Source organism: Felis catus, chromosome D4 (genome assembly GCF_018350175.1).
Source record: "Felis catus isolate Fca126 chromosome D4, F.catus_Fca126_mat1.0, whole genome shotgun sequence".
Classification (NCBI taxonomy): Eukaryota; Metazoa; Chordata; class Mammalia; order Carnivora; family Felidae; genus Felis; species Felis catus.
Window position 1 is genome coordinate 89691493 of NC_058380.1, and position 13980 is coordinate 89705472.

Here is a 13980-nt window from a genome sequence, read left to right on the forward strand (position 1 = left end):
CGGGGAGCCCTGGTTCCCAGGAGTTTCCAGCTCAACCAAAACATACTGTGGACAGTGGCAAATGCCACGGGAAGAGCTCCAGAGCCGAGCATCACAGCAGTGAGGAGGTGAGGGTTGCTTCCTGCCCAGTCAGTGGACCACATTTTTCTTGTCCCAGTGACAGGCCGGGAGAGAGAGAGAGAGAGAGAGAGAGAGAGAGAGAGAGAGAGAGAGAGAGGTAGGCAGAGACCCTTCCCTTCTCTACCTGCCAATCACACGAGCACATAAACACAGGAGAAAGGACGTTGCAAGAACTTTTACTGAGCGCGTTGTGTCTCCTCCGAGCACCCACACGAGACACCCTGGAGAGCAAGGAGAGCGAGGCAGGAGGGCGGACCGGACGTCCGGGAAGACAAGTCTGCACCCTGGGCCTCAGAACGCCTTCTGATTCTATTTCGAGGCAGACGGAAACCGAACAACTGTGAAGAGCCACAAAACAGCAGGGGGAGCAAGTGAAATAGCGCTCACGAGGGGAGACTCTTACAAGGCAGCCGCGCGAGGCCCCGGGCCCCCCTCCCCGGCTCCCACTCGGGGGGCCGGGAGCGCAGGCTGGCTCCGTGGAGCTCTGGACACCGAGGGAGTCCTTCCGTCACCGTCAAGATGGCCTGACACGTCACAGTGCTCTCCCCGCTCTCCCGGTCCCCATTACGAACCCCCGCAAGAGGCAGGCACGCCCGCCTCTACCAACCTTCTCACCTTCGTACAGAAAACTGGCTGAAACTAACAGACCGAAGAAAATTTTGTTGACAAAACGGGGGGAGATGACGAATTAAGGAAGTGAAGATCCATACACACAGGTAACTCTTGCCGTGTGCACGTTCCTATCCAAACTCGGGACCCCAAAGAGATGTGGATACACTTTTTGCGAAGGGGCCAGTGTCTCTCACCGTTTCCGGGACACGGCGCCAGCCTTGTAGGGAAAAGACAACAGCAGCCCTGAGTCAGACAGCTGACGCACGGCTGGTGCGAATAAATGAGCCTGTGCGCTGCTGGTTATTGGAATCTGATCTCTCCCTTATTAATATGGTCCCGCAATGGAGACAAAGATTTCTCCATGTTCTAGAATGCAAACAATGTTTTAATCTTTAATTATATTCTCAATTTCAACTCTTCTGGAGAGTTACAGCCACCAAGGCCTAGGATTATTTCTTTATTACACAGCCTCTCAGTGGTATTTAATGAATATTGTTACTTAATACTTGCCGGTAGGGGAAAGAAGGATTTAGTGAGTTCCTCCTCGAGTTTTGATGACTTTTCCAAAACTCAGGAAACTCACAGCCGCCAAGTTCTCTATTCCTTTTCGGAGACACTCGGTACAGGCAGGACACCTGCTCGGCTCACCAGCCCAAACTCAGGAAGAGTCGGCCTGTGGAATAAGCATCCCCGGAGAAAGGGATTCAAGACACAACACTCTGCATTTCTAAAGCTCACGGCAATGAACCAGTGTGCTCCTCGTTCATGGTTTATTCACCGTTGGTCTGCTCGGAGGCAAACGAAACTCCAATAAAGAGGGATGCGAAATATTCTCGTTCAAGGGCTCCCATCATCATCTAAGTGGAAGAATTTAATATAAACTTATCAACATATTACCGAATTCTGCCCTTGACGAAAATACCAAGATCCTCATGAGGCCAAACAAAAGCTCAAGTAGTCGAGAAGCAAATTAGGTCCCTGCAAGGAAGCACGTCCACAGTTGCTACTCAAACATCTGCATCAAGGTTTTTGGAATGGCAGAGCAACCTCAGAAACCTGGAGTTTCATATCTGTGTGGCTGAGGGGAACAACATGTTAAAAAAAAAAAGTCTTGAAAATCGGCAACAGGAAAGATAACGATGTAATGGCCAGGAAGCTACAGGAAGAGGCCCCGGGTGTAGTGCACTTCGTCCTGGCAGATATTGGCCTTGCTCGGTTGAAACACCAATGACCACGAGAGGCTCCCGCCCTCATTCATCACCATCGCCAAGGACAGATTTATGCCACTGCTTTGCTCTCTGCGATTCCAGTTGGTTTCACGTTAAGCAAAAGACAACATGAGCCTCTGCCTTTCAAGAACAGAAGCAGCGTTTACCACACATCTTGGAAAGAGTCCAATCATCTGTACAAGCACCGTGTGTAATTTCAAGTCGATGATCTTCCTGGGAATTAGCGTGCAAGGTAGTGGCGGAAAATGAGCCTCCGTCAGTTAAACTCCCACAGCCAAATTAGTGGCCCTACCGAAGGCAATCTGTTGTTCAAACACTGGAACCCCTAGGTGTATGTGCCGAGTCATTATCCCTGCTACCTCCTGAATTGGTGGCATTTCTTTCCAGCAACACTTGTCCCTGCGTGCTGTTTTTGTTACTCAAACCTGGGGTAGGTCATCCACGAACCGGAGCAGGAAGGCTCCCGGCACTCCGAAAGGTACGAGGTGATATCGAAACAGATGCAAAATGTGGAGGAAATGGTGCCAGCAGACTCCAAAGAACACCAAGGAACACCACCCTGCGATGAAACGGAACAAACCACTGGCACGTACAACATAAATGAGTCTCCAAACCATCACGTTGAGCGAAAGAAACTGGAAAGAGAATACTATGTTCTGCATGACTCCATTTATGTGGAGTTCTAGAAAAGGCAAGACTAGGGTACGGCGATAGAAATCAGAACAGTGGGGGCCTGGTCGCGGAGCTGGAGAGAAGCACAGTCAACTGTTTCGAGAAGTCGCGCTGTCACGAGGAGAGAGTGGGGGTGGGAACTGGCAGACGCGGGATCGTGAGCCAGGTCTTCCTACGGGAGGCGGGTCTGGGTGAGCGTGTTTGCACACTGCCGGAAATAAACTAGGAGAAAGGGGAATCCTGACACGTGGGAGACAAAGGAGACCAGGGGACACGTGGCTCGGAGTAGCTGGGAGGGTGGACACACTGGACAAGAGGAAGGGCTGTTGCCGGTTGGCAGCATGGACCGTGTATCCCAAATGACTAGAGAAAAGGCAGCCCGTGAAAGGGAAGGTGCCCTTAATTTATTTTATCTTTTCAAGTTTATTTATGACTTATTTTGAGAGCAGGAAGGGACAGAGAGAGGGAGAGGGAGAGTCCCAAGCAGGCTCCACGCTCAGTGTGGAGCCCAACACGGGACTCGATCCCACGAACTGTGAGATCATGACCTGAGCTGAAATCAAGAGTCGGACGCTTAACCGACTGAGCCACCCAGGCGCCCCCAAAGTGCCCTTAAAAAATTTAGCAGTCAGGACCTTTCCAGGAAGGATAACGTGGCACAAAAGAAATTGCCTGTCCCCACGACTTCCGGGGGATGGGAGGTAGTATTTTTAAAAATAACATGTCTGTAAAACGATTTTTCCCTCAAATCGAAATGAGATCTAGGTGTGCAAAAGAAGAACACCTAAGTGTTCTTTTGCCTCGCTGCCCTGAGAGCCAGCATGTGTTCAGGCCGATGCCGGGCGCCACGGGCCATTCAGCCTGGTTTATGGATTAAAACCAACATCCCGTGTTAGCACAAGAGCACACGGGACAACGTGTCAGGGCGCTGACACTACTGAGGGAGCGCAAACACGCTTCCATCTGACACACGCAGCTATCTCCACGTGCAACTTGCAGATCAGTCGAGTAAGACAGCCACTCTCCAGCTGATCTCAATCCTACAAAGGGTCAAAAGCCCGATCGAGTTCGCCCAGGAACAGGGGACGCGGCTCCTTTCTGGCAACGCCAATGCCCCTTCTGCAAGAGACTTGACGCGAGCACTCGGGAGTCACAGGAGGGAGGTCGCTTCATCCGCTGACACGTGACAAAAGAGCTTTCATCACGGAACGGAACGACATCTTTGTCTTCCACCCAGCTTCTTTGGAGGAGGAGAAAAAGACGAATCATTAATCTCACGAATCGCTAATCCTCCGGGAACTCAGGGGACACTGAGTCTTCAAAGACTGCTACTGTTCAAGCCAACCGCATTTCAAAAACAAACACGCCGTACAAACCTCCCGCGTTCTTGCCGTGCCTGTGGTCTCGGCACACTTAGGCCGAGCCCGTGGCCTTGTGTAGCCTTACTGCCATCCAGATGCCGACGCAAGCCAATGCAGAAACCCATCGGTCACCACACTAACGGAGCTCTAGAGGAGGAGGCGTCTGGAGCCCAGCACTGGCCCTCCGCTGCTGACACATAAAACCTTTCCTTAGAATCCCATAAGCCTGTGCGAGAAAGCATCGAGCTCTCTTAATAAAGTTCAGCCTCCATCCTTTACACCCGGCAGCGGAGAAATTCAGTGAAGTCTGGCCGGGCCCCCCCGAAGCGTGGGTCCCTCTGAGCACCCTGCCCGTGGCCTTCTCGAGCACTTTGGGGTCGTATCCTCGGGACTTGCCACACGTTACCAGGATTCCCTGCTACTTGTTTGTTCCTCTCTTTCTGCTCAGAGCTTCCTGAAAGCCAAAATTCTATCTTCCTCATCTCCAAATCCCCAGCACAGTGCATAGAACTAAACGCATATATGCCCTGAGAAAATACTTGCTGAGTAAATAAGTGAACGGGGCTTCCTGTGGGCTCAGCCATTCCTCCCTCTGTGCAAGGATTCTCTCCATTGGCAACTGAGGTGTGTTTTAAAATAACGTCCTCAGATTCTTTCCACTCCTTCCTTCAAAAGGGAAAGCCTCGTCCCCTCCCCTCGGACATGAGACTTAGAAAGTCATTCCTAACCAACAGAATGGGGCGGAATGGATGCTGTGCCTTTGAGGCTGGGTCATAAAAAGGATAAAGTCCTCCTGGCTCTCGTTCTCTTAGATGGCTTATTCGGGGACAAGTCACCTGCAGTCATGAGGGTACTCAAGCGTCCTGTGGAGGGCGACTGAGGTCTCCTGTCGACAGCCGGCACCAACGTGCCTGCCACGTGAGGGAGCCACCGTGGACAAGACCTTCAAACCTCAGTCCAACCTCCAGATGACTGCATCCCTGCCTACATCTGACTGCAATCTTATGAGAGACTGAGCCAGGACCACCCAGTCCGCCGTTCTCAGACTCCTGATCCACAGAACACGTGAGAGATTATGTTTACTGCTGTCAGATTAACACGTTTTGGGGTGTTTTGTTACACAGCGATAGATAGCTAATGCAGCCAGCCCTGGAAGATTTGGGTGTTGTTTTATAAGGGATTTCCCTAATGACACCGTCAGTTTATGGTCACGTCGTGCTTATAACAAAAAAAAATGTTATAATCAGTAGTGTTCTGCCCAATACAACCATAACGTGTATGATTAATATGCAAATTTTATGTTCCGCAAAATCACACTAATGTCTAACAGCTACGCTCAGTAAGTGTGGAGATGTGATACGGGACATTACAATACAACCCTTTTTGGAGGTTGTTTCTTGTTTTTAAAAATTATATATGCATAGAAGTCGAGAATAATATCCCTCAAAACCTTAACAATAACTTTCTCAGGGTGACAGTATTGTTGTGTTTTCCTTTTTTTGTAATCTTTGGTTTCTATATATATATTACTAGTGGCCTATGTTTTCATTTTAAAATATTTTCTAATGCAATTAGTCCAGCAGCTATGTCTTATTGGTATTTCTATTCCTGACTCTAACACGGTAAGCACATAGTAGGCGCTCAATAAAAAGGCACTGAATGTCCTTTAGATATAGATCCTGCCTACCGGACAGGTCTCTGAAGGGATCCAGGATAACATGAGCCCCAAAAGCTCAATGATGTGAAAAGGCGGCAGTCAATTTTCACAGGAAACAGGCTACTCAGTATAGGAAATCATTCCAACGTTGTATTCTTAGGACACAGTAACCACTCTTCTCTTTGAAACGAAGTATTTTGAGTGATTTATTATAAATTTATAATGACAGTTGTGAACACCTTTTTTTTTTTTTTTTGGCATGAGAACAGAGTCTGTTGATTGCCTCGGTGCTGAAAATAGTTTCTAAGTGTCCTCATAATAGCACGTCACCTGTAAACAGGTTTCAAGCCGATGCAAATTAACAAATGGCGAACAGATGGGTTAAGAGCTGACTTTTGTCAAGAGAGAGTCGGCAACAAACACTTTTTGGCTCCAGTCTTATGGGACCATTAGAAAGTCTTTCACTTCTCGCCAAACATCTTGCCTCAGTAGACAATCCATGTGGGGAAAATGACAAGTTACAAGGCCCATTAGACTACAGAGGACTGAAAGTTGGAGATTGGCAGAATCACCAAATCAACATACAAGAAACAACAGATAATGTTCCTTAAGAACCTTTCTGCCAGGGCGCCTGAGTGGCTCAGTCGGTTGAGCGCCCGACTTCGGCTCAGGTCATGATCTCCCAGTTCATGGGTTCAAGCCCCACGTCGGGCTCTGTGCTGACAGCTCAGAACCTGGAGCCTGCTTCAGATTCTGTGTCTCCCTCTCTCTCTGACCCCCCCCCCTTCATGCTCTGTCTCTCTCTGTCTCAAAAATAAACAAACGTTAAAAAATAAATAAATAAAATCTAAAAAAGAAGCTTTCTGCCAAAGAGGAAAACACTCTCGGTCTGGCATCCCTCAAAGTCTCTGAGGAACACGCACCTGTGCATGGTTGGTCCTGTTCATCTTATCCTGGAAGCAAACATTAAATTGTGAAGAAAACCCTAAAATCCTAGAAGGGGTGGTGTGAGTGTCTACCGGCGAGGGACAAGACCCCCCAGAGGCATCCCCAGTGACCTCCCAGTTCTCCACTGGCCTTTCTGCACCAAATGTTTCCTCCTCGGAGAGGCCTTCTCAGACCCCCCCCCCCCACACCTCCTGATCTAAGCAGTCTCCCCCGCTCCCACCCCTTACCACCCTACATTGTCTTTTCTAAGCACCAATCTTAACCAGAAATTATTATGTGAGCTTGTTACTTTGTTTAGGGGTGCTTTTTGTTTGGTTTGGCCTTTTCCCCCCAGCAAACAAAAAGCTTCAGGAAGGTGGGACCACATCTGTGTTGCTCATGACTGGGTCCCCACAGCCTAGGGCAGTGCCTGGCAGATAGTAGGTATGATAAATATTTGCTCCTCCAAAAGAAAAGAAAAGAGATCCTGTGTAAAGGCAAACAACCGAGTCTTACCCGGAAACACTGCTCAGGGCTGGACATTTTAAAAAGTATGGTTGAGCCTTGAACAATCCGGGTTGGAAGTGCCTGAGTCCGCTTACACGCGGCTTTTTCTCCAATACGGTACGGTGAACGTATTTCCTCTTCCTTATGATTTTCTTAATAACATTTCTTTCCTCTAGCTTATTTTATTGTGAGGCTATATAATACGTTTAACATACACAATCAGTGTTCATCGACTGTTTATGTCATCTGTAGGCTTCCGGTCGGTATCAGGCTATCGGTGGTTAAGCTTTGGGGGAGCCAAAAGTTATATACAGCTCTTTGTGCCTGTCACGTAACCCCCGCATTGTTCAAGGTGTCAAGTGTAGTTTGTAACTGAGGATGTAACCAAAAGAGGGTACAACAGGAGGGCAGGACAGGCTAGGGAATGTGTCTAGAGTCCAAGCCAAGCCATTTGGGAGTACCGCCTCTCTATGGGGAGTGTGTGCGCTCACAGAAAAGCTATCAGCAAAGACTGGTGTGTTGACGTTTCTTTCTTTCTTTCCTTCTTTTTTTTTTTTTACAGAGAGAGTGTAAGCATGAGGGGGAGAGGGGCAGAGGGAAAGAGAGAGAATCTTAAGCAGGTTCCAGGCTCAACACAGAACCTGATGCAGGGCTCGAGCCCACGAACAGCGAGATCATGACTTGAGCCGAAATCAAGAGTCAGACGCTCAACCAACGAGCTACCCAGGAGCCCCTGGTGTGTTTGCATTTCTGATTCCACATTGGGTGAGCCTGGCCTTCATCCACTAGGGCTTCTGGCACAGAACAACCCAACCGGGAAATGGATGAATCACCCGTGGCATATTCGAGAGAGCAACAAAAAAGAACAAACAACCTGGATGAATCCAACAGACACTGTGTGGAGTGAAAAAGAGATGATAACAAAAGATTATGTGTCGTGTGACTCCATTTATACAAAGTTCAAGAACAGGTAAAAGTAACCGTTCAAAGAAGGTAGAACAGTGTTAAACTCGGGTAGGGAGGCAGCACGTGTACCGACTGGGAACCTGGGGAGGAGCCCTCGAGGGATCCCGGACGGGGTGGCCACGCGGCCCGATGTGGGTGGATACCTGTGTGAAGGCTGAACGTGTTCTCAACCTTACGGTCTCTCTTATCTCTCCTACTAGGAAAAAGAAGGGGTTGTATTTTACTCGCTTAAAAAAGGGCGAGTGAGCCCAGCACGACTCTGATCCCAGCTCTCCCAGGTTTCTAGGTGGCCTCCAGCTTTCTCAAAACATGCTCCTCAGCTGTCTCGTCAGCCGTACTCACGGCTCTGCCAACTTTGGGAACGTGACGGGGAAATAAATAAAAGGCTGTGAGGTATCTTACAATCCCAGGTGGGGGGAAAAAAAGAACCACACACCAAATATGTCATTTACGAACGGTGTCATGACTGCTTCACTTGAGATCTATACGAGATATGTTACCCGCACGCTCGGTTTCTAATCTCGGCGGAGCCCTTTTTCAAAAGAAGGAACGATCTCACAAAAATAACTTTCCGTGGGCCAAAACCAAGCACCGAGTAGAGCTCACCCAGGACGGAAGAGCTTTCGCAAACCCCTTACTCACTGAGGCGGCAGGACGAGCGTGGTGGGCTGGGCCTTTGGTCTGCGCTTGGCGGACACCCCCATCTGGTTAGCAGAACGTTTCAGCGACTGCTGGTTCAAAAGGCCAGACGCCAGGCCCGCGTGGTACTGCAACTGCAGAAAGAACCGGAACGAAAAGGGGAGAAAAATGACATTTGGTAAAAGGAGGACAAAGGCCGTGAAACTATCGACGCTTGATATATCACCCCCCCTCCCCCGCCACCTTAGAACATTTCAAATCGCCGCAAATACAGCCGCTAACATTGTGCCTCGAGGAACGTATTTGTGAGGGGACGAGACAAACAGGAAAGGAAACGTGGTCGAGGTTGCTGGGCGCAGCATCACATAACGATGAGAACCTGGGAGCGATCTGAATGGCCATCGACAGCCGGGAACTTGGCTGAGATAATGGAAAGAACTTTGCAGCATCATTTTGTTGATTAGGGTACAGGCTGGACTGTCAACAAAGGGGCATGTAAAAGGGTGGTCTCTGAAATGTCAACAGTATATTCCTAAGTAGTAGAACCTAGGTCACCGTTACCTTCTTTATTTTTTCACTACTATTCATACGTGTTTTCTATAGATGGTTCTCTACAGCCTATGTCATTTTTTATAATAAGATCCTGAGGGATTCCTTAAAGACAAATTAGTTCTCGGAACTCTTGCTAACAATAAAAGCCACGTAACTCGGTAGTCTGCTCGAGTAAACCGGGAGCACAGCGCGGCTTATCACAAACATATACGGAACACAGCACAGGTCGGCCTCAGCCTTCGGAACCACTGGGCCACTGTTCCCAGTGGTGGAGAGACAAGTGTCAATCCTAAGGATAGGCTCCTGAGTATAGCCCACAGCCAAGTACACAAATGGGTCCAGGCTCACTGGAGGGAAGGGGATGGAGAAGTTCCTTTTACTCTGTATACACGCAATCGGAACAATTGGTAAGGAGGCAAAACACTTTAAGCGGGCTCTGGAAGTGGGCCTGTATCCTTTGCTTTGTTCTGGACAAACCGCTCAGGACACGTCATTTTACTTCTCTAGACCTTAATTTTGCTATTGGAAAAGAGAGGAAATGCTGCCTAATTCTAAACCAGACAGGACTTGGAGAAAAACATCCACTTTACTGAGTTACAATTTACACGAAATAAAATGCACACGTTTTAAGCGTACAGTTTGAAGAGTTTTGATCATGTATATACCTGTGAAACTGCCCCCCCCCCATCACGGTACAGATAATGTCCATCACGGCAGAAAGTTCCCTCGTGCCCCAATGTAGTCAGTCTCCCCCCGCCACCCCCAAATCTCACCAGCAGGAGCTTTTGTTTTGAAATACCACTCATCATCCTCCCTCTTTGCCAAGTGAGGCCGATATCCAATCTGACATGTGACAATGATTGCTATCTTCCTTTTCTAATCCCATACTTTTGTGTTTTAGATTGTAAGAGCTGTCATCAATCTCCCTATAATAAAATTACCCTTGAAAGGTATCCCAATTTTGAACAGATGTAAATAAAACATTCAAATGTGAAAATGCCAAGCTAAGAATCTGGATTGAGACCATTTATAACATCCAATATGTTTCTTCCTCCCTTCCCAAATTAAGCAAGGTCTTTCAAACATTTATTTAGAATTAACTAAACATACAAATACTCATTCACTCTGAAGCTCTGAATCAATGTCTTTTCAAAATGCTCTTCCAAGGCATAGATTTCCTTTGCAGAGTCAGCTACCCTACAGTTCATGGTAATGAAAGTGGTGACCACCATATCAAAGGGGCTGGGCCCTGGATGCAAAGGGTAATAACGTTCAGAAAAATAAATGGCCTCACCTAAAGCCACCGGGCTGCACACAAATAGAGAGTGAAAGAAAAGAAAACCAATTGAAATGATCTGCTTCTTGAAAGTGGCTATAAAAAATGAAGATGTCCAGTGACCCAGTAAGACTGAAATGTCTGCGTTTGGAGCATCCATATTGCTTTTTAACAGGCTCTTGATTTACTTGGTCGATTTGCTGTGGGAGCCTCATGGCTGAACAATACAAGACAAAGATATATCACATTCATAATAAAAATGGAGTTCTTCTCAGGGTGGAAAAGGGGGGGCATAATTTGGCTCTAACAACTCATCTTGGACCAATGAATTTTGCTCAAATTTGTTTTTCTCCTACAGATTTCTTAAATGGGAAATCAATGGAAGCAAGGGACAGTACAAGTTTGAAAGACAATGTTTCAAAATGTCAGCTACTTGGGTTTCGATCCTCCCCACCAGAACTTGCAATGAGTGCAATATGCATGGGGCTTTATGGAATTAAAGGGAAAGACAGCTTGGCAGGGGTCCCTTCCTGGCTCAAGGAATCGTCCCTCCTTCTGGCTCTCCTCCTTCTCTGTATCTTATTAGGGTCCATGCAAGCTCAGCCATTCCGGCCCTGCTGACTCTTCCAGTGGCAGAGTCCTGCTAACTATGCAGAGTGGCAGCGTGATTTCGCCCACCTGGCATCATTTTGATCATTTGCTCAAACAAACAAAAAACCCCCAAAACAGCAGAAATGCATGCTCGCTGCTTTCTCTTAAAGGGTTCCTTTAACCCTTCTGCCATCTTGGGAACTCTTAACATACAGTGCACCTCTGGGAGCACACAGAGACTCCTCTTCCCAAAAAAACAAAACCTGCCCTTCAAAGCTGACTCACAGTGATTAAGCGACATTTGTTAATCATATATACGTATCCCAGTTTCCAGGAACACAGCTCCGACTGGCAAGATCTATAAGGGGCCCATTAAATATTTACCGAACCATCTTTATAATGGGAGAAAAGGTCAAAGTTAATAAAACTGACAGGCAGATTCTGTCCAACTGGATTTATACATTATTTAAGCACCAAATACTCCATTCCATGAAACACAGTTTAGATCTGAAAAGACTCTTGGAAAACATTCACTCAGCCAATGGTTCTAAAACAGCAGAAGGGAGTTCAGAGCGAATCCACAAATTAACATTAAGAACATATCACTCCCCGAAATACTGCCATAAGTTTTCAATTACAGGTTCTGTAATATTTTCTATAAAAATATATTTCAATAAACATACTTTGCTCCAAATGTCTGTGGCATGGAAACAACTCTATTTCAAAAAGCAACTTATCAAAGTTCTAATGTGATTTTCCTGTCCAAGATCGTTTCTCCACTAACGAGCAAGAATAAAATGAAAGAGGGTGAGAAATAAAATAATCCATTCTTTTTAACTCCCACATCTCATGGCTGTGGAGAATGGGAATGTCTGTGTGGCCAGTATTTATTTACTGGTAAATTGCCACTCTGTGGTTAACAGCTTTTTCAAGGCTTGTTTGAATTTGGAGAACATTTCTCTCAGTTGCAATTTTGCAGCTACCGTCAACTTCCTGTTTTCCATGACTGACCTCGGACTTTTCGGTAGGTTCTCAACCTAAAGCCCTTTCGAATCAATTATGTCTACTAATTACCTCTAAACCTGGGGAAATTTCAACAACTCGTAATGAGCTGGGGAGAACACCTCTTGGAATCAGGAAAACTTTGACCTCCTGGATATTTTCTTTAAGGTAACACTGTCTTCTTAGTGATACTGATCAGGCAACAATGCCGAGTGTTGTCAGATAAGGTCCTTGTAAACCCTAACGTGCAGACCGACAGCCTCTATAATCGCGTCCGCTTTAAGCATGCGCCACTGGACCCTGCTACTAACAAGAGTTGTGTGATGTCACACACCTCCCTCCCTTCCCCCTCGACAAAACAGGCATCACATCTTCTCCTCTAGCACTGGAGTGTCATTCCTCTGGCTTCCTAAAGCAGTTACCTGGGCATCTGGCCTTAGCCTACGGTGGTGAGGCAATGTCGCCCCCAATTTCATGCGTCAAACTCAACAACCCTTTTCTCCCGGATAGCCTCATTCTTTACAGAAACTGCTTTTAAGCAAGTCTAAACTACTGATGCCTAAATTCAATTAGCTTGAATATGTTTCAAATTACAAACAACAACACATACTGAGAGGAACTATTATTAAATTATAGAAACCAGGCTTCCAATGCAAAGTTTCTGACTTAAATCTTGGGTTCAGAAAACCAGATGAACAATGATCTCTTTTGGTTGGCTCTCCACGTGGCTCACTGTCCTCCACATTGTTCTCAATGTTTCTATCTGCTCCAAAACAGATAAAGGATAAGTTTTGCAATGGACAGAAGTTTGAGGAGAAAACAGAAGCAAAGCCATCACCTCTATCACATTCAATATACTAATTAAGCCAGTGGCATTCAATTAGGCCTAGTACTTAAAGGCTGAAATGTCTGCTAAAACCTCCCTGGGGTCCATGGTGCAGCATCTATCATTCCCAGCATTATCCTACCTATACCATATGGCCTGAATCCCACTTTAAGAAAACCTGACATTCAAAATTCTCAAAATTTATCAGCCAGGTCAACCAAGGTTGGATTCTCCCCACTGTGAAAATCATGATTTCCTTTACAAAGATTCACCAAAGGCTTCTTTTGAGGGATGGGGGGGAGGGGGTGTAAAAAAAAAATCTCTCCTAACCTTAGGGCGTAGTTCACGTTATCTTTAAAAATCACTTCATGTATAATTACATGTAAGTTTCTAAGACCGCTAGGAAGCCACCCTGGCACTTCGGTAACTAAACCCTTTGGGTAAGGAGTAAGAACTAAGTTAAATTCTGGCTGGCTTAGACAAGGGCCCACAGGAGGAGAGGAAGAGATCAAGAGGCTAGGGAGCCCCCCCATCTCCTCCCCCAAGCCCTCCAGGCCAGTTTCCCTTCTCTGAGCACTGAGACTGGGCAGCCTGGAGAGGCAGCCTGTGTCATTTCCTGGTTCAGGAGTGAAGCGAAGCTGGCCACCAGGGGAGACATTTCTTGAGGGTGCAAACCTTGTACTGATTACTCTGTATTCGCAAAGTGTATCCAGGATAGTGCACTGCATACAGGAGAAGCTAATGAATTTGTCAGGTGGTAAGTGGATTAGCAGATTAGAGAAACTGCTATGGCCTGGCCTGGCCTTGTCACTGCAGCCAATCTAGGGAGCAGAATGGTGCCATCAGACAGTCCCCTTAAGGCTGGCCACTTACAGAAGCAAACACACTGCTGTGCAGGTGCTCACTGCCACGGCAGAGCCACAAGGAACCCCTTCCTTCCTCCTCTACCAACTGCCCAAAGCGGGGGGGGGGGGGGGGGGGTATCTAAACTCCTCTTCAGGCTTGAGTTCAGGAAAAGGCATCTTACAGGGACTGTACTCAGA

General features: G+C 47.1%; 1 protein-coding gene across 9 annotated transcripts in view; it reads right to left on the minus strand.

The window, feature by feature from the left end:
* Nucleotides 1–13980, minus strand: part of MED27 (mediator complex subunit 27) — a 249192-nt gene that overhangs the window by 175418 nt on the left and 59794 nt on the right. For all 9 annotated transcript variants that reach the window (XM_045043254.1, XM_045043253.1, XM_019816686.3 and 6 more), the window contains exon 3: nucleotides 8694–8824. In XM_045043254.1, coding sequence (XP_044899189.1) covers nucleotides 8694–8824 — 131 coding nt within the window. The remainder of the gene's footprint in view (nucleotides 1–8693; nucleotides 8825–13980) is intronic.